Raw genomic sequence first — 26,541 nt, forward strand, 5'->3', positions numbered from 1 at the left:
GCTGATGGATTTTTCTACAGTGAAAAGCTTTATTTGTTCAAAGTATATGGCCTCAGGATGCTCAGGTGAAAGACTGAAATAAACCAGGCATTTGCTCATCAAGCCCAGTTAGCTAGCTTTGGTAGTGCTGATAGTCAAGATGCATTTTAAAATCACTCAAAATTGATGATAGTAAAATAGCTCTGGTCCTCTCAGAGCTTTTAACACAACCATATTCTTGTAGGAGGCTATTTTTATTTTATTTTATTTTTGAGACAGGGTTTCTGTGTGTAGCTTTGGAGTCTGTCCTGGAACTTTCTCTGTAGACCAGACTGGCCTTGAACTCAGAGAGAACTGCCTGCCTCTGCATTCTGAGTGCTGGGATCAAAGGTGTGCACCACCACCATTCAGCTATAGGAGGCTACTTAATTCACATGGCTAATACATAAGATATGGATTGTTTAAAATTAGTATTGAATTAAAACAAAACCAAAGAACCATATTACCAATGTTCAAACAAACCTTTCAAAACAAAATTTGAAAACTCATGACTGGAAAGAAAAACTTCCATAATAACTACAAACATATAAATGGCACATTATCGACTTAGGAAAACATGTATTACTCCCATCATCTTATTTAAAAGCATAAACTAGTCAGGTATGGTGGTAGTCTAGCATTTGGGAGGTGGAGGCAAGAGGACCCCAAGTTTACGGCCAGGATGGTCAGACAGGGAGTTCTAGACTGCACTGTGTTGCACAACAAGATCATGTCTAAAAACCTGTTAGTTTTGGTTTTTTCTTCTCTTTTCCTCTTTTCTTGCCCATTTTTCTTTCCTTTTTTCTCTTCCCTCTCTTTGCTCCTCCCTCCTCCCTCCCCTGTGGCAGTGTTTAAACCAAGGGCATCAGAAGGGCAAGGCAAGCTCATTGTTACTTAGCTTTGTAGTGTTGAGGACTGCTATGCCGGCAAGTCCCAGACCAAAGAGCTGTCTGCCAGCCTCTTAATCTATCTTTATTATTACTGTCAGCATCAGATTACAAAGGACGAGTCCCATACATTTTCAGTTATATATTTCTAAGCTTGTTTCTATGCCACGTGCACATTGAGGAGTATGAGTAAGTAGCCAGCCCGTTCCACTGTCAGATCACGGAATCTTCTAACAGAATTGGGAAAATTTTAATCATTCAGCAACCCTGTAAATTATTGAATCTTCTGAATTTTAGCAATCCCTTGGCTATCAATTTTACCCCCTCGGCCTTGAGGCAGCTCCTCACCGTGTAGCACAGGCTAGCTTCAGACCTCTGCTTCAGTCCTGTAGGGTCTGCACCACCACACCTACCGATCTCAGCTGCTTACTTTTGAGGAGGGCCAATCCGAGACTCTCCCATCTCAGTGGGGTTCCCTTTCTTGTTATTCCTGTTAGAGTAACTTTGACAATTAAGAAAGTATCATTTTTGTTTAATTTGGCTTGATAATCCATAACATTATCTGTATCTTCGACCATAAAGAATAAAACCAACTCCTCTAAATAATAACACTCATTTCCTTCAAATCCTTAGATACAGAATTTCTATGTGTTAAACTCTAGTTCCTGTGTGACAGAAACTTATTTTCTTTAAATGCTAAATTATGCAAATTTTCACTCGTATCCATTAAATTCATTAAATCCATTAAATCTTCATCCTCCAATTCACCAGTCAGGCTATATTTTTAGAGGTATTTCTTTTAAGTGATTTCGTATTAAAACTCATTCCATTATTAATTTTTATCAAGTACCCAATGCACATATGTCATTGTAGTTAATTTAACAATACAGCAATTATAATGATAGTGATGTGAACAAACACTTGTTTACTGTACTACTTTATTGCTGAAAAGAGATTCCACAAAGTTGTTTTATTTCATCTTTCAGAATTGTGTGAGGAGGTAGATAAAGCAAGGTTTAAAAAGTTTAGTATCAACTGGAAGACCATAGAGATTTTCATTGGCTTAAAAGAGTGACAAATGGTTCCAGGCATATTATTCCATTTTTTTAAGCCCCAAAGATTAGGCAGTCCCCTCCAGAGGCATCAGTGATTTTTAAAATTTAATTCATAAGGAGTAAAAAAGGTTGTTTCTCTGCTACCATTGCAGTAGCAGCAGCCAAGACGAAGTCCAGTGCATTTGTGACCTCTGACCGAAGCAAGACCCATAAAGGGCATTTCAACACACCTTCCAGCATTTGGAAGGTTATGTGTTTTCCTCTTTTCAAAGAACTGAGACAAACACGTGATATCCAATCTAAGTCCTTGTGAAAGGATGACACTGTAAAGGACGGCAGACCAGCAAAGCCACTCAGCTTAAACGTAATCTGTATTGAACACGGGTAGCAGGAAAATACTAATGGCAAAATGGCCCGTTAGGCATTTACCCCAGAAATCAGTCAACATTAGACAAATGTCACAAAAGGATACTGGAACAGAAAGTCAACCCTCACCAAATAGGACAGGAAAAGGGCAGATATGGGGAGAAACAACCAAAACACAAAGATTGAGAATGTGCACATAACTTTCACTAAGAATGGCGAAGTTGGTAGAATGCTTGTCTAGCACGCACTAGGCCCTGGGTTTGATTCTCAGCACTTGATAAACCAGGTGTGGTAGTGCACACCCCTGAGGCAGAGGCGGGAGGATCAGCTAAGTGAAGACAGCTTGGGAAACAAGAGACCTTGTCTGAATAAAAGGAAAATTACTCTCATGTGGTGAATCACCATTTTGGAAAACATCTGCAATTTTTTTTTTTTTTGGTTTTTCGAGGCAATTATTATGTAAGTAATATTGAGGGAAAATGAAAAACTAAGATCTTAACTGTACATAGTAAAAGCTTTAATTCCAGTTTCCAGATTTGAATAGAAATTGCCAAACTGTCCTATAACAGGAAAAAAATCCCTTGGAAATGAAATATATAAAATCAAAGCTATAGAAGAAAGGAGTAAACAAATACAGAGTATGAAATGAAATAAGATTTTTTTCCTATGATAATCAAGAAAGAGACAGAGCTCTGCTGATAGAAATGGAAAACACCAGAGTTATATTGCGAGTTTTCATTGCTGTGACAAAAACATCCTAAGAAACTAACTTGAAATGGAGAGAGATTTGTTTTTGACTCACAGGTTCAGAGTTTTGTTCACTGTACTCTTGCACTGTTGCTCTGAGGATGTGGTGAGACGGAATATCACAGTAGGAGCGTGGTATAACAAGGCTCTTCGCCTTGTGGCATCAGTAAACACAACTCCAGGGGAATAATATACCCTTTAAGGTTGTATCTCCAAGCAACCAACTTCCTCCTACTGGGATCCACCCTCCAGAGCTTCCATCGCTTACCTATAGTCCGCCCACTTATCAACCCATCAATGAATCGATCCACTGATGACGTCAGAATCCTTACAATACAACACCTGTCCGAAAGATCACCTCTCATTGGAGATGAAGCCTTGGATCTCTGGGAGACAGTTCATATGCAAACAATGGCAAATATGATTCATTGCAAAGGAGAAAAGACTTATCACTGTTCAAAGAGAATGTTACAATTTACTATATATTTTTTAATATAAGCAATAACCTTACCTGATCAAGAGAGTCTTCCTCTTTACAAAAAGCTGAGTCTTCCTGTATCAACAAAGGTTCATTTTTCTCACAGCCCTCCTGACTGATGAGTGTGTGGGCATAGTTGGGCTGGGGAAAGATCAGATGACTCTTCCTCGAGTCTGCTGTGAGGGAGACCTCATGGGAATAGGTCTGCAGAAAAGCCTGTACCCCATCAATACCCACATAGTGCGAAGTGGACATATTTGATACACCTTTCCTTGTGGCCTTTAGCAGTCTTGACTTATGCCAGCGCCACAGCCTAAGCACCAGAAGTCCCATAACAAAAGCAAGGAAGATGCAAGAGACGGTGGCCACTGCCACCACCAGATAGATTGTAAGGCTTGAATTATCAGACTTTTGTGGAAGATCAAGGCTTCCCAAGTCAGCCAGGATGTCAGGAATGTTGCTGGCCACAGCCACAGTGAGTGTGACAGTGGCTGAGAGAGGAGGCTGGCCGTGGTCCTGCACAGACACCACCAGGCTCTGCTTCAGAGCATCTCTGTCCAGCAGGGCTCGGGCAGTGCGAACCTCGCCTGTGTGTAGCCCCACTGAGAAGAGCCCTGGCTCGCTGGCCTTGATCAGGCGGTAGGACAGCCAGGCGTTCTGTCCCGAGTCTTTGTCCACTGCCACCACCTTGGTCACTAGGTACCCAGGCTCTGCAGAGCGAGGAGCCAATTCCACACCAGTAGAACCATCAGTGGGGAGGGCAGGGTACAGGATCTCAGGTACATTGTCATTCTGGTCCAGCACAAACAAGTTTAGAGACACGTTGCTGCTGAGTGGGGGTTTCCCTCTGTCGCTCGCGGACACCAGTAGATTGAGTTCTTTAAACTGTTCATAGTCAAAGGAACACAGTGCATACAGGACACCAGTGTTGGAGTTGATGGAGAGGAGGGAGGAGAGAGGTGGACCCTGGAGGGTTTCTTTCAGAGAGTAGATAATTTCGGCATTCTCTTCACTGTCAGGGTCCACTGCGTTCAAAGAGAAGATGGAGATGCCTTTAGGGTTATTCTCAGGGACATAAACAGAGTAGGGTGAACGGGAGAAAACTGGTGGGTTGTCATTAATGTCCGCCACATCCAAGGAGATGAACCTTGCTGTAGACAGAGGTGGTGTTCCTCTGTCCGTGGCTGTCACAGTGATGTTATATGAGGACACCTGTTCCCGATCCAGTTCTGTCTTTGTCACTAGTCGAAAATAATTGTCTAGCGATTCTTCCAGTTTAAATGGGAGACTTTCTGAGATAGAGCATGTTACCAGGCCATTCTGTTCAGAGTCTTTATCATAAACTTGAAAAAGGGCAATTACTGTCCCCGGAGGTGCGTTTTCAGCAACTGCTCTGCTACCAGATGTCACGACCACTTCTGGTGCATTGTCGTTCACATCCAAGACAGTTATTAAGACTTTGGCTCTGTCTTGAAGACCTGGCTGATCCCGTGCTTCAACATCCAGCTCATAAAATTTTGAATCCTCATAGTCTAGAGTTTCAGAAGTGGAAATTTCTCCAGTTAGACGATCCAAGCAGAAAATCTGCGAGATCTTTTCTGTGATCTTCACAAAGGAATATGCTATTTCTGCGTGGACTCCTTCGTCCTGGTCGGTGGCATTAACTGTTAAGAATCGGGTACCCACCGGCAGATTTTCAGGAACACTCACACGATAGACAGGTTGAGTAAAGACTGGAGCATTGTCATTCACATCTACAACAGTTACTAGAATGCGTGCCATGCCTGTTCGGACAGGCTCACCACCATCCATGGCAGTAAGGACCAGATGGTGAACCGCTTCTCCCTCCCTGTCCAGGGTATGCTCTAACACCAGCTCCGGGTACTTGGGCCCATGGGCTTGGCTTTGCACACGTACTGAGAAGTGATTATTATCGCTCAGCTTGAAGCTCTGAATGGAGTTCACTCCCACATCAGGGTCATAGACATCCATTAGTAGAAAACGAGAGGATGGAGCTGCATTTTCGAGAATTTTCACTTCCAAATCTTCCTTTAAGAATCGCGGTGCATTGTCATTAATGTCTACTATTTCCACTTCCACAGGATAAAGATTTAGTTTATCCTCCACAAGGATGTTAAAGCTCACGAGACAGGGCGCGCTCTGGGCGCACAGCACCTCCCTATCTATTCTGCCCGCGGTGACCAAGCTGCCGCTTTGCGGGTTCAGGGAGAAAAGCTGCGACCTACCTCTGGAGACGATGCGGACCCCGCGCTCCGCCAGCTCGCGGGGCTCCAGCCCCAGGTCCTTGGAGATGCTGCCCACGAAGGAGCCTTTATCCAGCTCCTCAGGAATAGAGTAGCGGATTTGTCCAGCTTCGGAACTCCACAACCACCACAGGAGATTGAAAAGCAGGAGCAGCTCACAACAGGGCGGGCGCCTCTGCAGGGCCGCCATGACTAGCTTGTTAAAGACTTCCTAGCGATTACTGGTAGGACGAACAGCTCCACCCCACTTTGTAATGCACAAAATTAGAGGTGAAGGTCCTTAAATGAACAGAGACCAGTTGAGAACCATTTCAGGTAAGAATTCCCGCACAGCAAAGAGGACACAACCCAGTTTCTATTGATTTTCTTGCTCGGGTTAGGGAACAGCGACACTTAGAGTCTGAACTTCATATTGCATCCATTTGTGAAACTGGTAGAGGATTTTATTTCTGTTAAATTTGCAATTATGACATTTATATTTATCTCCATAAGAGAGTGAATGAAACATAAGATTAAGATGCTCAATTTCAAGTGATCTTAAGTGTTTCCTGAAAAATGCTCATTTTTTTAATGGAAATATTTCTTAGAATCTTGTAGGTTAGAAATGGTATCACACTTTTCTGGATGTCTTGAATCATCACCTGCATTTGTCCACTGTTAGTAAGGTCACTGATAACCATAAACACATGATGAACGAATCTACTACAGTGTCGGCAAGTAGGAGAGTTGCCATTTTTAGATGTCTTTGTCTATTTAACATTTAAAGAACAGCTGTAAAAAAAGGCTACATTTTGTGTATGCTTTTTAAAAAAAATAAAGAGAAAGTGAAAATCTAAAGGCTACATAAAACTTTTTTATTGTAAAGTCAATACTTTTTTTTTTGAGACAGAGTTTTTTTCTGCGTAGTCCCGACAGTCCTGGAATTCACTTCACAGATCAGGCTGGCCTTGAACTCAGAGATCCCCCTGCCCCTGCCTCCCAAGTGCTGGGATTAAAAGTGTGCACTACCATTGCCCACCAACACATTTTTATTGAAGGGATTCACTGTCCATCAAGATCACCGAAGTTCAAGATTTCTGAAAATTCCCTTTCTCAAGAAAGACACTTAATCTAGTTGTGATATCAGTGCAAAATTCTTTTATCTCTCATTGAATTAAAAACACATACTCATGACAATTAAACCATTGTCCATGGGAGGATTTTTGGCAACTTCTTACCTTAGGAGAAGTGAGTTTTCAAACGACTCTCTTTAGGAACCATTTTAAGGCATATATGCCTCTCTTGTATTGACTGTTAACAAATTTAGATCATATTCATTCCTATCACTCTCAGAATACTACGCTGTATATGACTATGGCAGTGCTACATTGAAACAAACATCCATTCACAGGTTTTTTGTTTTGTTTTGTTTGTTTGTTTTTTTCCGAGACAGGGTTTCTCTGTAGCTTTGGTGCCTGTCCTGGAACTAGCTCTTGTAGACCAGGCTGGCTTTGAACTCCCAGAGATCTGCCTGCCTCTGCCTCCCGAGTGCTGGGATTAAAGGCGTGCGCCACCACCGCCCGGCATTCACAGGTATTTTTAACACAGACCTCATGTTCAGGCCATGTCTCATTATTCATGACATGATCCCTTTGAGTTGTTTTGTGTGTCATATTCCTTCTTGCATGTGTCAGAACTCATGCTGACAAGGAGTCTTCAGTTGAAAAAGAGGACTTATTTTGTACATGTCTTCCATGCTACATAAAACATTTTTAATACATTTATTTATTATATTGTACACAGGATATTTGTGATTGACTGCATGCAAAGTAAGTGGATTGTTGAATTGTATGGAGTTCTGTTTAATTCAGAAGATAATGTCTGGGGTTGGGAATGTGGTTTGAATAACAATGGCCTCCATTGGCTCACATATTTGGTTGCTTAAGGAGTGGCACTATTTGAAAGGATTAAGAGGTGTGGCCTTGTTGGAGTATTTGTGGTCTTGTTTAAGGAAGTATGTCATTAGGGGTAGATTTTGGGGTTTCAAAAGCCCTAGCCGGTCCCAGGGTCTGTCTGTCTCTTCCTGCTGCCTGTAGATCCTGATGTAGAATCCTTAGCTATTCCTCCAGCACCAAGTCTGCCTGCATGCTGCCATGCTCCCCACCAGAACAAAGGACTAAACCTCTGAAACTGTAACCAAGTCCAATTAAATGTTTCATTTATAAGAGTTACCATGGTCATAGTGTCTCATCACAGCAACAGAACAGTGACCAAGACAGGAATATAACCCAGTAGTAGCATGCTTGTTTAGATGTCAAAAGTTTTGAATTTAATGCTAAGCACTACAGCAGGCCTTTTGTGGACTGTCAGCCCCAACATCATGACACCGAGACTTACTATGAAATTATGAAAATTTGGCCTTAGCTTAGCTTGTTTCTAACTAGCTCATATAACTTAAATTAACTTATTTTTGCTAATCTATATGCTATCATGTGGCTCATGGTATTTACCTCCCCTCCTGCATGTCCTGCTTCCTTTGCTTCTGGCTGGCAATTCTCCCTTTCTTCTTCCCTAAAACTCTCTGCCCCCCAGAAGTCCTGCCTAATTTCTTCCTGCTAGCTATTGGCCAATCTGACACATTTTCACACAGTGTAAACGAATATTCTGCAACATTTCCCCTTTTCTTCTAAATAAAAAGGAAAAGTTTTAGCACTAACATACAATAACTCCAAATAATAAGAACAATTATCAGATTAGAATTACATTTACAATGTCCAGTCCATTTGTATTTGGCAAATTTAGAGCAAATAGTCCATTATCTATCCTCTTTTGATGAGTCCAAAGTTTTGTAGCTAATTTACTTTCTATCATGATTAAGCAAACCTGTAACTTTATCTAGTCTTCAACCCCATCAGAGACCTAAGAAGGATATAACATTACCTGAGTAAACAGGAAGTACAGAGCAAACAACTTCCAAAACTAAGAAATGACAGCAACATCTGGTAGCCTGGGCAGTCGCTCCTAGGCTCCTCTGTAATGCTGGAGCATCCATCTTTGGCCTACAGGCTTAGAATATCTGACAAACTTTTCTGTGAAGCAGAACTTTTTGAAGGACTGTCTTACCTTCTCTTGGCAAAGTTCTGTAGTTGCCTTCTTTTGGGTCCTGCTTGTCCAATTTGGACAGCATATTGTCAGCAGTCTAAGCAAGGGCAGTTTCTTGCCCAAATGGTTAGCTTTTGCCACAAATAAAGCAAACTCCATATGATGGTTCTTGGATGCCCATCATCCTTTTTTTGAAGTAGGTTGGTACTGCCCGAAACAGACATGTCTCACTGTCATAAAAAGCCTTAGTTATTATAACATTTAAAATGTTATATTCTGCAGGTTTTCAGAGTGTTTGAAGATCATCTATCTATCTATCTATCTATCTATCTATCTATCTATAATATATCTTTATATAACCTTGAAAACATATCTAACATGACTACTGTTATAGATGACTAATAACCTGTATTTCCTTATTATCTAAAATAGTTTTCAAGGACTAAAACTGTACATTAGATTTTAAATTGAGCTGCATAGGTACAACACCTTAAACACGATTGGAAACATATATAGAATATAACAAAAAACCTTAAATTTGTATCAATATACAAAAATCCATACCAAAGCAAATATTTGAGACTAGAGGTTGTTCAAACATGGACTCAACAATCCACCCTTTATCCCATCATTTCCATAATATACCTCACCTTTTTCCCTTCAGAAAGAGACCTCTGAATGTAATCCCTTTTGTTCAGCCTTTTTCCTGACCATGATCAATAACAACTTATAACTAAACCCCCTAAATGATAACAAACATTTACAATCCACTAAATGACCAAAACCTACCCACCTCACCTCTTAGGAATGTGGGTATCATGTTTTCTAGACTGTTTCCTGTTGTCTGGAGGTGTTGGAATCTTTAGGGAACTCTGAGAACGCTGAGATAATGGTCATGTTCTAGAAAAACTAGCCATAACCTTTGTTGTCGGTTCTCTGTGCAATGGGAAAGTATGAGGATTATCTGCAGTCCTGGCTATATTAGTCTGTGACCATCTCAGCCAGCAGGTTTGAAGCAGTTCGGGACGCACAACTCTGAGGAAACTACAACAGAGGCATCCTGAGAGACTGGATCACCTGGACCACCTGCTTTTTGTGGTGTCTTGTCCTGTTGCTCTGAAAACACACAAGCTTTTAAAGTAACGTACATATCTGCATTAACACAAGCATAGACTATACATTGTACATAATCCAACTAAAGTTGATTTTTCATTTTCAGTTTGAGCAACTATGTCACCTGTCTTGTAGTTGCTGTAGGTTTATTTCTTTATATCTGTAGTCAAGATTTTTCAGGAGGTCTCCTCCTCCATCAAATCTGATTCTCTTTAACCTTGAATGAATCCACAGCCTTTTGTTTGTGGAAACAAAAGCATAACCTCTTCCCCAACACAATACATTTTTTGAATTCCATTTTAAAGTTAAGGCATGCCTAAAGTATCTAGGCTGGTTTAATATAGCAGTCCTTCTTACAGTCCTGTGTCTCTCAGCATTTGTTGTTCACTCATCAGCAATCAAAAGTGTTAAAGCCAACAAGACACCATATAGGATCCAGACTCTATCTATAGTTTCCATCTTTATGTGGATGATACTTTTTATTTTATTCTCTTTAAAGACTTTATATTATTATTTATAAACTTTACATTTTTTCTATGACTATCTAAACCCATTTTCATTTAGTTTTTAATCCTAGGCACAAATTTTAAACACACTGTTACCTGTTTAGATTTTTTTGGTGTGGATTTGTCTTTGCTGAGAACCTGTAGCATTCTCTGACTTTTTTTGTGTTACAAATCTTAAACTTTGTCATCTACCATGTGACTCATCTTAGTGCATGGTTCTGGTGACTGGATCCAGCCCACAGGTAGTGGTTAGTAGCCACATCTCTGTATGCTATTGAGCCAAAAGGAGAGATTGTGCTCACCAGGAAGCCATGTTTGACTCTGTGTTCTGAAATTAAACAAAAAAAACTTTCTCAGGCCTATGTGTGGTCCCACATTTTACATCAAGTGTAGCAGGGTTTTTTGGACCACCAAGCCCCAAGTCATGACACAGAAGCTTATTATTAATTATAAAAGCTTGACCTTAGCTTAGGCTTGTTTCTAACTAGCTCTTATAACTTAAATTAATCCATTTCTTTCTTTTTTTAAATATTTATTTATTATGTATACAATATTCTGTCTGTGTGTATGTCTGTAGGTCAGAAGAGGGCACCAGACCTCATTACAGATGGTTGTGAGCCACCATGCGGTTGCCGGGAATTGAACTCAGGACCTTTGGAAGAGCAGGCAATGCTCTTAACCACTGAGCCATTTCTCCAGCCCCCAAATTAATCCATTTCTATTAATCAATATGCTGTCACATGGCTTGTGGCTTTACCTCTCCTCCTGTATGTCTTGCTTTCTTTGCTTCTGACTGGTTATGCTGCTTTTCTTCTTCCCTAAAACGTCACTGTCTCCAGAAATCCTGCCTAACCTTCCTGCTAACTATTGGCCATCAACTCTTTATTAAACCAATCGCAGTGACATATTTCCACACAGTTTAAAGAAATATTCCATAACAAAGTACTACCAAAGGTGTAGATAATGTGTCATAATAATAATGTGATACATTACTTTGTTGAAATATTTTTGGTTGTATTGTTTTAGAATTAACAAAAATTTTAAGACCATTTGGAGACTTTCTTCAGAAAAGCAATTGCAATACAGATAAGCAGACAAAGGATTTCCTTACTACATGCTTCACTCCAAGAAAAATTAACAAAACACAACAGAATCAAGGAGTTTCTTAATCTGCACTATCTCATCTCTAGTCAATGAGTCCCCTCCTCATTACACATAGAAAAGATTTTTTGTTTTGTTTTTGTTTTTGTTTTTCGAGATAAGGTTTCTCTGTAGCTTTGGAGCCTGCCCTGGAACTAGCTTTTGTAGACTAGGCTGGCCTTGAACCCACAAATATCCACCTGCCTCTGCTTCCTGAGTACTGGGATTAAAGCCATGTGCCATTCCCCCAATGACATAGAAAAGATTTGAAGGAACCATTTGTAAGTTGATTGAATCAAAGTCATAATTGGATTGTTGTTGCTGGCTGGCACTTTCAACCCAAAAGGCTTCATTCTTGTGGTAGGACATCTTTGGGCTTTGTGCTGAGAAAATTAAACTCAGTGCCTGGAGAATGTTAGGCGGTTCATCCCTTGTCATAGTTGGGGTAAAGGAAAAAAAAATTGCAGTCTTGGAGCATAGATCAAGCTCAAAACAGACTCCAGTGTTGTAGCTATAAGAGTGCAACAGATTGTTGGTGGAGGCTGCTTGTTTGTTCCTAGCTTCCCAGACCCGAAATAATCACCCAGAAACTACATTATTTGCAATATTCTTTGACCAATAGCATTTCTGGGAATGAACGAACAGCCTCTGCCAACAGATTGGTGCACCAATATGTGCCACATAAAATCTGAGAAAGCTTATAAACAATTCTAGACACACAAAAAAACAAAGTTTAGCCACTTTTTTTGGATGGGCTCTGTTCACTGGCACCACAGCTCATTTAAGAGAGGTCTTCCTGATTCAGCATTAACAGTAAAAAAAAAATGAACAAACAAAAAACCATGCAGCTTCTTTATGAAATGGCTACTTCCTGGTTCATGATAGTTGCACATACAGCTCTGGCTCCTTCAGGAGGCCAAGCACTTAAATGGGGTCTGTGAACAGTGTGTTACAAATTGTAGCGAGCTGCGTGGAGTCACACCTGATGGAGATGTATAATCAACCCCTGAGACGGCTAAGGCCTGACCTATGCTATGATCACACAATGATTATCAGCTGCTTGCATATGCGTGGACCTATGAGCAGTGCCCACCTGGCAATCCGGGATTGGCAGCCCATGCCTACTTAAGGGCTGGGAGAGGTTTGCCCGGGGAGAGAAAGTGAATAGGGTCCTGGAATAAACTGCAGTGAGAAGAGCTCCGGTGTGTCGTGCGTCATCCTTGCTGGACGAGGTGGGGCGAGACAACAAATTGCCTAATGGTGGGGCTGGAGAGATGGCTCAGAGGTTAAGAGCATTGCCTGATCTTCCAAGGTCCTGAGTTCAATTCCCAGCAACCACATGGTGGCTCACAACCATCTGTAATAAGGTCTGGTGCCCTCTTCTGGCCAGCAGGCATATACACAGACAGAATATTGAATACATAATAAATAAATATTTAAAAAATAAAAAACAACCCAAAAAACAAATTGCCTAATGGTGACACAGACCTGCTGCAACTGTGGCCTGGGGAGGAAAGAATGGCTCTCAGAGGCGGCAAACATGACTCCACCACATTGGACTGGGTGTGGCAAGCAGGCAAGACCTTTAAGTTGTTCCTAGCCATGACTGCTTAGCATTTAAAAGGAAAAAAAAGTACTCCTTGTCAAAAAATAATTACAGATATGCATACAATAAAGCAAATCCAGACGGAAAAGACTGCTAAGTGGGTCATAGTGTTGGATAAATGTATGTAGGCTTGAGAGAAAGAGAAAGAGGAAAAAGAGTACAGACAGTTATAATATAAAACAATACAGTCATAGATTAAAGGAGTAAAGATAATAAAATAAATATTAAAATTGTATAAAAAGTAATAGAGTAAGAAAAACAGACATGTAAAAAAGGAATATACACATAGAGTTTGGATTTTGTATATTATTGTGTTTCTTTGAATTTTTTGACTGTGAATGAGCTAAGTACAGAGAGACATTTCATGGTATAGGCTGCTAAGCTAAACCAACCCACACACACACACACACACACACACACACACACACAGTATCTTGACTTCAAAAATTGGGTATAAGGATATGTTGCTTTGGAAAAGAGGTTCTACTTTTGTTTCTACAGAGGATGAGAACCTGTGGATTCCTTCCAGACTAATGTGGTTTGATCAAACAAGACCCCCTGAAACAATGGTCTAGATGGTTCAATATCCATGATGACTTTAGGACTGCTGGCTGAGATGGACCTATCACACAGGATTCCCCATGACAGACCTGATTAACAGTGCCCCCAATCAGCAGGAAGTACTCAAGACAACAATTCCCAAATTCCCTAAATGATTTTTTTTAAATGTTTGCTTACATTTAAAGGGGGATATGCTATAGATATGAATATTTTGCATTGGTATGGATCTTGGTCTATTGATACAAATTTTAGGTCAATTTTGTCATATGTATATTTCTGCTCTTGATTAAGGTGTTGTGTTTGTACATCTCATTTAAAAATGCAATGTATAATTAAGAAATACAGGTTAATAAATAGTCATCTATAATAGTCAAGTTTATAGTCATGTTAGGCTTTATAAATATATAGAGATGTATTTCAGCTAGATAATCTTCAAACCTTTCAAAGACATACAGAATATGGCATTTAAAATGTTTTAAGAACTTAAGACTTTTCATGACAATGAGACACATCTGGTCCTGGCAACATCAATCCAATTCAAGAGGATGATAGGCATTATAGAGGCTCCTTATAGAGTTAGTCATTTGGACAAGACACGCTCTTGCCTGGATTGCTTGATGTTATGCTGTATGAACTGGATATGTAGGACCCACAGAAAAATGACTGCTGAACTTCCCTAAAGGTGAGACCATCCTTTGGGATTTCTGCTTCATAAGAGAGTCTGCCAGACATTCTGTAGGACACAGAAGAAAGCAACTGATGAACTTTGCCAATACAAGGCATAAGAGGTCTTCAAATTTCCTGTCTCATGGAAAAGTCTTCCAGATACTAGGCTGAATATGGGTGCCCCAATGTTACAAAAGAACTTTGGGTGACTGTCCAGGCAGTGAGATGTCTCTGTCATTTCTAGAGTTTTGGAAGTTGCTTACAATGCACTTCCTATTAACTTAGGTAATATATCCTTCTGGGGTCTTTAATGGAGTTGAAGAATAGATAACTATAATTATAGTTCTTCTTAGTTATGATAAAAGATAAAGTAGATATAAATATTGTAACTGTAATTCTTGTTTGATACCTGTTTTGTTATATGTAATTTTACTATGTTAAAGTTAAAACCTTCCACTTTATTTGAACAGAAAAGGGAAAATGGTGTGGAAATCCTTCTGTAGATGTGTTACTTTTATTGGTTAATGATTAAAGAAGCTTCTTTGTCTTGTGATAGGGTAGAATAGAGCTAGGTGGGAAAAACTAAACTGAATGCTGGGAGAAAGTAGGCAGAGTTAGTGAGACACCATGTAGCTGCCAGAGGAGAAAGTTGTGAACTGGAGTTGGAATCTTGTCAGTAGGCCACAAGCCTTGTGGTAAAATATAAAATAATAGAAATGGGTTGATTTAAGATTTAAGAGCTAGCTAGAAATACACTTAAACTATTGGCCAAACAGTATTGCAAATAATATAGTTTCTGAGAGATTATTTCGAGTCTGGGCAGCTAGGAATGAACGAGCAGCCTCTGTAAACAACAGATGTAGGGCAATAGCCACAGCCATGGCAAGGAGTAAGAACAGAAAGATCAGGGCAAGGACTACCATCAGGTAAAGATGGGGCTTGTCCAGGGGTCAGAGGGGGAATGGGTAAGCACTAAGGTCCAGAGACATCTCTTGCAAGCTGTCTACAAAGATTACACAAAGTGTAGCAGAGACTGAACAGGGTAGTTGACCTTCATTATTTATTAGAGTCAGAAGCTGGTGATATACTTCATTTTGTCACTCAAAGTATGGTCAGTACAAGTTCTCCCTCCCATATGCAGTCCCAGACTATAGAGTCCCACAAGGCAGGAGAGCCAGGCATTGTGTTCAGAGATCATGTCTATAACTACTGCTTTGATGATCAAGTAACCAGACTCTCTGTGACAGGCAGTGCTATGTAGAAGATCTCAGGACTGCTGTGCCCCAGCACTGGGTACAGCATATGCTGGGTGCGTCACTGAGGTTACCTACCCAGCATGCACATGCCCACCTTAGCTTTGAGTACTGGAGAATCCTGAATGTGGAACCTCAGTGTCAGCTTGAAAGACTGTATCTCTTTGTGGTGGTTGTGTAAACCCCACTTGGGGCATATAGGATAACAAACTTAGCTCCAGGTCTCTGACTAAGATGGAGTAGGCTACATGGTCGATAGGCCCCAAAGAAGGATGTGAAGAAGTTACTTGCATGATGGAGCCTCTAGATGAGGATTGTTCTCAGTTATATGGACCATAGAGGAGGCCTGATGGAAAACTGAGTGTTGACAGTGATGTATGAGATTTACAGAGTGAGTTTGTCCTGGAAGAATGGAATAGATTTGTTCACTGTGATAACAGGACTATATTCTGGACTCTGCTTCTGGTCTGAGGCTCTGTTTGTTGTCTACCTATATGTGTGTTTTGAATCTTGAACTATTAGAAGTGGAATTTCCCTTTTATTCATCACAGGATTTCCCCATTATATTTTGCAATGTATAGTGTGACTTCACCATCATTTTCTTGTACTCCAATTATGTAGCTCTTCACCTCTTCAAAGGCCAATTATCCATCAGTGGTGAGTTTCCCCCTTTACTGTCCAGCTTGAACACCTTGTCAACACTGGTAAAGGTGTAGGTGATATATTCACTGCTGCTCTCATCTGGGGCAGCGGCCAACAGTCTTGGTACCCAGGAGTTAGCAAAGGGATTCTCTGAAATGCTGATCTCTAACCTCTGGGGATGCTATCCTTTCCATTTGTGTTACCCCCCCCCCCCCCCCGATATGGGTGGTGCAGCACCTGAGTGGCCTGCCCCTGTACACAGTGGTGAAGAGCAGGTAGTGGCAGGAATGTCCATCTCTGTTCCGGGGCACTTTCTGGACAGGACACATTTGCCATCTGGGTTCTCCTTTTGAAAAAAGTAAAGTGTAATCAGGGCGGAAGGAGTGCGTGGTGGTTTGAGTGTGAATGAACCCCATAGGCTCATGTACGAATGTTTGGGGAGTTGGTAGATTGTTTTGAAAGGATTAGGAGGTGTAACCTTTTTGGAGGAGGTGTGACTTTGTTGGAGGAGGTGTGCCACTGGGGATGGGTTTTAAGGTTTCAAAAGTCCATGCCATTCCCAGTAGCTCTTTCTCTCTTTGCCTCATAGTTGTTAACTCAACATGTATGTTCTCAGCTATGGCATCAGGACCATGCCTGCCTGCTACTGCCATTCTCCTCACCATGATGGTCATGGACTCATCCTCTGAAACTGTAAACCCCCAATAAACTCTTTCCTCTATATGTTGGCTTGGCCATGGCGTCTCTTCATAGCAATAGAAAAGTAACTAAGACAGGCAGTACTATTACAATGGACTAACTCCTATAGCAGTATCTTCCAAGGATTCTGGGATGAAGGTGGGTCCGGGTAGCTCCAGTTTCGTAATTTCCAGTTCAATGTTTTTTTCTGCTAATGCCACTTGGTGTTTGTTCATATCCTTGATCACTTACATGATAAAAGTTTAACAGCTTTTCAATCATTTCAAATTCCAATATACAGGTTGACTTCTGACCACAAGTTTGCTCTTGATCTGTAAGGTCGCTCACAGGCAAACCCCCCTTTTCTGTGTTCATGGCAAAGCATTTTCTCAGCATTAGCCACAAATTCTCATCAGCGAGCCCATGGCTGGCTTTTCTGGAATAAATTACTAAATCTCTGAGACCATCAGGCAGAACACAGACAGAAGAGGAGAAATGCCACAGCAGTGGTCCTGTCAGGCCTGGATCCAGAGTTATCGCTCATGCTTTTCTGAGTGACACTGGGAGTCCAGAGCACATGATTTGTCTTAGTGGCAGGTTCTCTGACAGACGGATAGCTTTGCGGTAGGCAGACAGATTCAGGGTTCTCAGATAATTCCGCTGTGGCTGTAGGGGTTGATACTTTGCTCATCACTAGTCAATGGAGGCACTCGGCACTAAGGCAGAGGAGCTGCACAGTAGCCACTGATAACTCCATATAAAGACCCAGGTGGAGTAATATTTTATTGTATACTGATGCTGAAAAGAACATTTTCATTGCCAGCATTTTAAATACTTGCTATGCAGTATGGCTGACATTTCTTCAAATTGGAATTCTATATCCCTCCAAATTAAGTGCTTTTTCATTTCTCAAATAGCAGAGGTTACCTTGTTGCAATAATGTTTATTGGCATAGCTACAGTTTTGGCTTTTATTTTCATAAAATGGTCATAATGGCATCTTCCCTGTTTATCTTAGTAGACCAGAGGGACCAATAACATTTTTGAAAAGTATGCAAATAATAAAAGTGTTGGTGATTGCAAAATAGAAATACTGGTAAGTTTGGTGGGTGCTATAAAACTTCATTTTATTCCTCTTTACTTTAACTTATGAAAATTCTAAATCCCATAGCTCTTAGTTTTTGTCCTGTTTTATTTCTGAACACACACACACATATGAAGAGAGAGAGGAAGAGAGAATAGGGTCTCATTATATAGCTCAGGCTGATCTGGAACTAGAACTTGATGTATGCTCAAGCTGGCCTAGAATTTGCCATCTTCCTCTTGCTCTGGCCTCCTCAGTACTGAGACTGCAGGCATGCACAAAATATTTTCTTTCTCATCTCATCTTTCTCCCAAAAAGTAAACAAAAAAGATTGATAATTTTTTAAGAATAAAACTGTATAGTAAGAAGTTACTATCTTTCCTGTTTCCAAGTATTTACTTTTAATTAAATAAGCATGATTTAAAAATTAGTTTACCAGAACTTGAGGGTAAAACCATATTGCTGAAGATACCACACATTTGAGTCATAGGACATGACAAAATCAAGCTGGTACCTACCTGGAAGTTTCATCCCTACTGGTTAGTTGTAAGGTGGAAGTGCTAGAAGGTTCTATGTCAAGGGAGAGAAGTCATATACAGCCTTCACCATCTATGAATCCTGTGGATTATATAACAACTTGCCTGACAAGAGACTATCACTGATGCAATAGTGGCATGAATCCTATGGGAGTAACCAACCACTTCCTGGTTGGATTTAAAGCCTGCCCACAAGAAAGAATTCATTCCTGATACCATGAACTGAGACAAAACCTATGGTTGGTTAAAGTTATTGGCATTAATAAAACATAATAACTAATTGCCCCTTAACTGTTTATCTTTATACTCATATATTAGTGCATCTCTCAATCTCCACCAGAGAAGTTTCATTTTGTAGTAGATAACACACTCATAATGGTCAACAAGCAGAGAATAAGAGGCCATGGAGAGTTCAGCTATAAATGGGACACTGCATCCCTCCCTCCACAGCTCAGAGGTCATCACAGAAGAGGATAGAGACAGAATGTAATACAAGGAATAGATATCTGTAACAAAACAGTATTTGCTGGACGTGACGACGCCATTGCACAAAAAAACTCACAGCTGCCGAGACTGCATGCCCAAGACCTACACAAGATCAAGCCAACCAAAGTACTGTCGTGGATGAGGAGGGACACCAGCAGTCTCATCCTTGTCTGACTCCTGAGTTTTTATTAATAATAGAACCATTTAGATAAATGTTTCGATTGATGGTTACTGGGGGAAAGAAGTCAGTTTTCTTCAGGGATGTGGCTCTGAGAGGCTACCCATTTTTCAGTGGATTACTCTGTATACACATGAATTACAAGAATTACTAAATGGACTCAGTGAAGTTATTTTTTAAAAGATCACAAAAAGTTAGGAGGACAAAGTGGCGGTGATTAGAAGAGGAATTGGAAAGGGAGGAAAGGGGGAGTGATCAAAACTCATATGCATATATGAGTTCTCATGCAATAAAAAATAATTCACAAATAGTATATTGTTTATTATCTCAGTACAATTGTCCTCAATAGTATTTTTCCCAAGTAGATTATCAATGACAAATTGGGAGGTAAGATATGAATACTTATAACTGAATGTATGAAAGAAAGATAATAGATTTTTCCTTGGTCCCCAGTTTACCTTAGAATTATTTAAACATTTTTTTTGAGACAGGGTCTCTCACGTGATTCTGACTGCCTTGAAACCCATTGTGTAGATAAGACTGACCTTGAACTCACAGATATCTGCCTGTCTCTGCTTCCTGAGTGCAGGGATTAAAGGTGTGCACCATCGCACCCAACTCGTTCAAACATTTTTAACTGACATTCTTTGCTAGTCAATAGACATGCTGATTTCAATAGTCATAATATGTGCCTTACAGGTTTTTTTTTCTGAGACAGGGTTTCTCTGTATATTCCTGGCTGCCCTGGAACTCATTCTGCAGATCAAACTGACCTCAAACCCTGCCTGCCTCTGCCTCCAGAGTTCGGGATGAAAAGTGTGCATCACTACTCTAAGCTGGTGTCTTAGAGTTTTAATTACATTTCCAAATTATGAAGCGCACAAAAGAAAAATTTCTTTAACTTATGCAGTATATTGTTAGTCTAAAACTTGTTAGGTGTACAACAACATGATCTCACAAAGCATTAAAGTATCTTAGACTCTTCATTATGCCCGGGATTCTAGACATTCATTGTCTTTTTATTATTATCATTATTATTTTGGTGGTGGTATGCAGAGGTGAGAGGTTGATGTCAGGTGTCTTCTTATATCACTCTTATTTTTTTTGAGACAGTGTCTTTCATTGAACCTGGATCTCACTGATTGGCTAGTCTGCCTGGACAGTAAGTCCCAGGGGCCTTCCTGTCTTCATCACTCCTGCTTCCCCAGCACTGGGGTTATAGACATGTATCCAGCTTTTTTGTTTGTACTTGGGTTTTGGGAGCTCTTTTAAAAATTATTTATTTTAATTTTATGTATATGGGTGTATTGTCTGCTTGTATGTGTATGTCTGGAACCTGTGGAAGCCAGAGGAGGGTGTCAGATCCCCTGAAACTGGAGTTATAGACAGTTGTGAGCTGCCATATGGGTGCTGGGAACCCAACCGGGGTCCTCTGCAAGAGCAACAAGTGCTCTTAAATGCTGAGCCATCTCTCAAACCTTAGTGAGTGCTTATATGGTAAACACTCTACTGATTGAGCCATCTCCATTGTCTTAGCATCTGTACTTTCCAAATGTTAAAAATCACTGAAGCAAGACTCTCAAAACATACGCAAACAAAGTGCCTTCCCACTACTGTATGAGTACCCCATTCTTATGGGAAAGGTACCTTTCCTAACATGCATACAACTAATACTTAGAAGAATATAAAGTATATAGGGTACTCATACTTACAGCATATAGAACAAGCATTTTATAATGTAACACCTATTAGATGTTTAGAGAGATTTAAAGGATGTTTCTCCTTTGCACGAAGCTTGTTTCCAGATACATAATCAAACACAAACTTTTTCTTTAAAAGCAATGAAAACGGGGATGGGAGATAGCTCGGTCAATGAAGTGCTTGATTTCCAAGTGTAAAGACCTGAGTTCAATCCTGATAACTCATTTTTTTTTAAAAAACTGGCATACTGCCAAGTGCTCATAATCCTAGTACTGGGGAGGCAGAGAAAGGAGATATCTGGGGCTTCCTGGCCAGACAACCTAGCTTACCTGGTGAGGTTCAGTGTCAGTCAGCAAAGGGCATATGGAAAGGTGCAGAAAATGAATTGAGTAGTGATTCCCTCACACAATCATGCTCCTGAGATTTGAGACTCAGAAACAAGAGTTTCTTTAAGAAAACTTTATTAACCTAAAATAAGCTCATTCCTAAGAACTGAACTTTAAAACGAACACATTCTTAAGTCATCTTGACTTTCTCGAATGCAATTCTTATACTCCTGTAACAAAGCAGATTTGCATTTACACATGGGAGCATGTAAACATTCTGAGAGACATTGATTTTGGTAAGGGAGTTGGCAGAGACCAGCAGATGCCAGGGGAATGGCACATTAATACTGGTTGAAAACAACAGTATTGACTCTTTGGAGACATTAACAGATGTCACAGAATAAAACAAAATGCTAAGGTTACTTCTCACCGACTTATTCTCTCAGTGAAGATACACATGCGATAATTACACGCGTTAGTTAAGCCAGACTGTTCTGATTTTAAAATGTTGTGATCTCATCATCAGTATAAATTGAATCTATATATTTTTCTTTTCTTCTTCTTCCTTTTTTTTTCAGACAGGGTTTTGTTGTGCAGCCTTGGCTGTCCTGAAACTGGCTCTGTAGACCAGGTTGGCTTCCAACTTACAGAGTGCTCTACCTCCTGAGTGCTGGGATTAAAGGCGTGTGCCACCACCATCTGGCCTAATCTATATTTCTGATAGAAACTGAGCAAAAGTTTTCCTTATTGTCCACTGATTTGTGGAAGTAATGTAAGTTGTAAGTCATTATCTACAAATATACTGAAATATAAAGCACACACAGTATCACCTATTGTTTTAGTCACTGTTCCATTGCTGTGAAGAGACATCACCTCCAAGGCAACTCTTAATAAAAGCAATTTTTTGAGACAGGGGTTCTCTGTGTAGCCCTGGCTGTCCTGGAACTCACTAAGTAGACCAGGCTACCTTGAACTCAGAGCTCCACCTGCCTCTGCCTCCCAAGTGCTGGGATTAAAGACATGCACTATAGCTGTGCAGCTAAAAGAAAACATTTAATTGGGGTGGCTTGCTTACAGTTTTAGAGTTTTAAGAGTTTTATACCATGATCATCATGGTGGGAAACACATAGGCATAGTGCTGGAGCAGTAGCCAACAGAGAGAGAGAGAGAGAGAGAGAGAGAGAGAGAGAGAGAGAGAGACTGGACCTTGGCTTTTGAAATCTCAAAGCCCACCCTAGAACACATCTACTCCAAAAAACCCACACCTCCTATTCCTTCCCAAATATTTCCATTCCCAGGTGACAAAGCACTCATATATGTGAGTCTATGAGGACTGTTTTCATTCAAACCACCACCCCTACAAAACATGTCCACTAATAGGGTGTAGACAAATATCCCAAAAGGAACAATACAGGTAACATTTAACTAATACAACAACTCTTTTAGTAACCAAACAGCTATCCTTAAAATAGTAACATTTTAACGGAAAACGATCGCATTTATCAACTTCTTTTAAGGTAAGCCTGCTGTCAGCAGCTGGATTTTCTAAAATATCCACACACTAAGAAAAGATATTCAGTCCCAAATACGATTTGAAAAGTATCCATTACTGAACAAAACCGAGTTAAACTCCAATACAGCGAATGATGATTCACCATATAACTACCTGATTTTGACTCTGCCAGAAAAATGAGTGAGAAGACAAATGAAGAAAACGCTCTAGTTCTTAGTGAAAGAGACAACCAACCTGAGCAGCTCCGGGCTCTCCTTGGCTGGCATGACTACTATCAGGTACCAGCAGCGGCTCGCTCTTTTCGCAGCTCTCCTCACTGATGAGCCTGTCGGCATAGTTGGGCTGGGGGAAGATCAGGTGGCTCTTTTTGGAGTCTGTAGTGAGGGAGATTTCATGGGAATAGGTCTGCAGGTAAGCCTGTACCCCGTCCATGCCCACAAAATGAGAGGTAGGCACGCTGGCCAGTCTGCCGGCGGAAGTCTGAAGCAGGCGTGACATGTGCCAGTGCCTAAGCCTGAGGGCCAACAGCACAGTAACGAATCCTAGAAAGACACAGGACACCACTGCCACTGATATCACCAGGTAGAGTGTGAGATCTGAATCCTGGGCCTCTGATGGAGAGTTGTCGCTGCCTAAGTCAGTCAGTACATCCGGAATGCTATCCCCTACAGCGATAGTGAGTGTGACTGTGGCCGAGAGAGGGGGCTGGCCATGGTCCTGGACAGACACCACCAGGCTCTGCTTGAGAGCATCTCTGTCCAATAGAGCCCTTGCTGTGCACACCTCACCTGTATGAAGCCCAATTGAGAAGAGCCCTGGCTCGCTGGCCTTGAGCAGGCGGTAGGACAACCAGGCGTTCTGTCCGGAGTCTCTGTCCACTGCCACTACTTTGGTTACCAAGTATCCAGGCTCTGCAGAGCGGGGTGCCAGTTCCACACCAGTGGAGCCATCAGTAGGAATAGCTGGGTACAGGATCTCAGGAATGTTGTCATTCTGGTCCAGCACAAACAAACTCAGTGACACATTGCTGCTGAGCGGAGGAGTCCCGCTGTCCTTAGCTGTTACCAGAAGCTGCAGGTCTCTCAAGTGCTCATAGTCGAAGGACTGCAATGCGTACAGGACACCAGTGTCAGAGTTAATGGAGACATAGGAGGATACAGGAGCTTCCTGAAATGTATATTCAGCCAGGGAGTAAGTGACCCGAGCGTTATCACCACTGTCCGCATCATAGGCAGTCACCGAAAAAATGGAGACACCTCTGGGGTTATTTTCTGAGATGGAAGTGGAATAGGAGGAGCGAGAGAAGGTGGGTGGGTTGTCATTTATGTCTGTTACTTTCAGAGAGATGTGGTTTTCTGTAGACAACGGAGGCCTTCCATGGTCAGTAACGGTCACTGTGATGTTATAATCCGAAGTCTCCTCTCTATCCAGTGCCCTTGTTGTTAATAGGTGATAGTAATTATTAACGGACTTTTCCAGTTTGAACGGTAAGTTCCTGGGAATAGAACATGAAATCTCTCCATTCTCCCCAGAATCAGCATCGTGCACGCTAAAGAGCGCTATTATGGTTCCCGGTAGGCAGTCTTCAGAAACGGAACCGGTGAGGGAGGTCAGTATTACTTCTGGGGCGTTGTCATTCACGTCCTGGACTGTGACCAACACCTTAGCGCTGGCAAGAAGAGCGCCTCCGTCTTGGGCTACCACCTCCATGACATAGAATCTGGATTCTTCATAGTCCAGTGATTGAATAGTTGAGATTTCCCCCAGGTTAGAATCGAGTTGGAAAGTCTCGGAAATTTTGTCTTCTTCGTTGCGAAAAGAGAAGGTTAATTTCGCATTGATTCCCTCGTCGGCGTCAGTGGCGGTGAGTGTGAGGAGTCGAGCGCCCACAGGTATGTTCTCTGGAACACTCACTCTGTATTCGCTTTGAGTGAACAGGGGTGCGTTATCGTTTGCGTCGAGGACGGTCACGCTGATATGGACAGTGCTAGAATGTACCGGGTTTCCACCATCCAAGGCTGTGAGGACCAGGTCGTGAGCAGACGCTTTCTCACGGTCCAGGGGCTGTTCCAACACCAGCTCTGGATGCTTTTGCCCATCAGATCCGCTCTTCACATCCAGAGAGAAGTGCGGGTTGGAGCTGAGCTGGTAACCTTGGAGGGAATTGACACCCACATCCCCGTCTCTAGCGAAGGGGAGTACTAACCTTGTTCCTGCAGCCGCGTTTTCATTTACTTTGACTTTTAACTCCTCATCACGGAACCGGGGGAAGTTATCATTAATATCAAGAATTTCCACTTCTACTTCATAAATTTTCATCTTATTCTCAACCAAGATGTTAAAGCTGACGAGACAGGGCGCGCTCTGGGCGCACAGCTCCTCCCGGTCGATCCTGCCTGCGGTGACCAAGCTGCCACCTCGCGGGCTCAGGGAGAAAAGCTGCGACCTACCTCTGGAGACGATGCGGACCCCGCGTTCCGCCAGCTCACGGGGCTCCAGCCCCAGGTCCTTGGAGATGTTGCCCACAAAGGAGCCTTTGTCCAGCTCCTCCCGCACCGAGTAGCGGATCTGTCCTTTACCTGGCGCGCACAGCGTCCCCAGCAGCATGAAGAACTTTAGCAGGTCGCTGCAGCTCCAGCTCCAGCGCCTCGGTGGATCCGCCATTGTCTTTTCTTCCTTCGCTTTCCTCTTAGTCCTGGGTCAGCCCGCTGGTTCCTTGTTTCTCTAAAGCTGAGAAGAGCGGGAGTTGGGATGGGTTGCTTTCCCCAGGAGCTTGTCTGGTCTCGGTTTAATGCGGAGGAAGCTGGGAGCCTATCGTTTCTAAGACAGCTTCTTTCCCAGTCTGGTGAACAGCGACGCCCAGAGTCCTAACCGGTTACTACACCAATTCTATTTTTAGTTCGCCTTAGTTTAGTTGTTATTTTCGTTTTTTTTTTTTTTTTGGTTTTTCGAGACCGTTATTTTCATTCCCAAGGTTTTTGCTGTGTATTTAACACATTATTGTGCAGCAGTGTTTATATTTAGTAAAGTTTTAATACTGACAATAAGCCTTCCACAACCTGAGATAAAGAGTATTAGTTTTATTTTACTTCTCCAGAAAAGTTTGATTTTATGCACCACTGAGTACTTATATCTTACCCACATCGAATCTGTTTAGCCAAGAAATTGAAATTCCCACCTTTGTTGTCAAGACTTCATTTTTATCAGGATAGGTTTATGAAAATCTGCCTAATATTATACTAGTGTGCTGGGGAAACAAACCCAGCTCTCAATGTATCTTTGCAGAACGGCCCATATGTTTTCGATAAAGTTTTCAAATTTCTAATCTAAGGCTATAAGCAACATCACCATCTCAGACAGTTGGGCTACCTGCATTGCTATGTCTTCCCATTCCTATATTCAAAATACCTGTCGACATTTCGCTGGGACAGGATCTTGGTAGCAACCAGTATAGTGACTGTGGGAGACGGGACTTCATTTATCTCTCAAGGAGGAAGTGATGGGTATTGAGTCAGCAGTAGTGAGTGGCCTATTTGTTTTGAGGAGATATTTAATGCCATCAGTCTTGGAGAATAACATATGAAAAGAAAAATCATGGCAGAAAACAAGAGACAGTTCAGACAGCCCCTTCTGCGAGATAAAACAATTCTTACCTAA

General features: G+C 41.5%; 1 protein-coding gene across 10 annotated transcripts in view; it reads right to left on the minus strand.

Annotated features, from left to right (window-relative positions):
- Positions 1-26,541, minus strand: part of LOC121453419 (protocadherin gamma-C4) — a 725,389-nt gene that overhangs the window by 125,658 nt on the left and 573,190 nt on the right. Inside the window, exon 1 of one of the 10 annotated variants that reach the window (XM_041660183.1) lies at positions 23,119-25,698. The exons of 8 other annotated variants lie outside the window; for them this stretch is intronic. In XM_041660183.1, coding sequence (XP_041516117.1) covers positions 23,119-25,548 — 2,430 coding nt within the window. In that variant the 5' untranslated portion in view covers positions 25,549-25,698. Of the gene's footprint in view, positions 1-3,584; positions 6,129-23,118; positions 25,699-26,541 lie in introns of those variants that run through there. One more of the 10 variants, XM_041660189.1, reaches the window with a different exon arrangement.

Source organism: Microtus oregoni, unplaced genomic scaffold, assembly GCF_018167655.1.
Source record: "Microtus oregoni isolate MIOR12 unplaced genomic scaffold, Mior012 000011F_ref0000422, whole genome shotgun sequence".
Lineage (NCBI taxonomy): Eukaryota > Metazoa > Chordata > Mammalia > Rodentia > Cricetidae > Microtus > Microtus oregoni.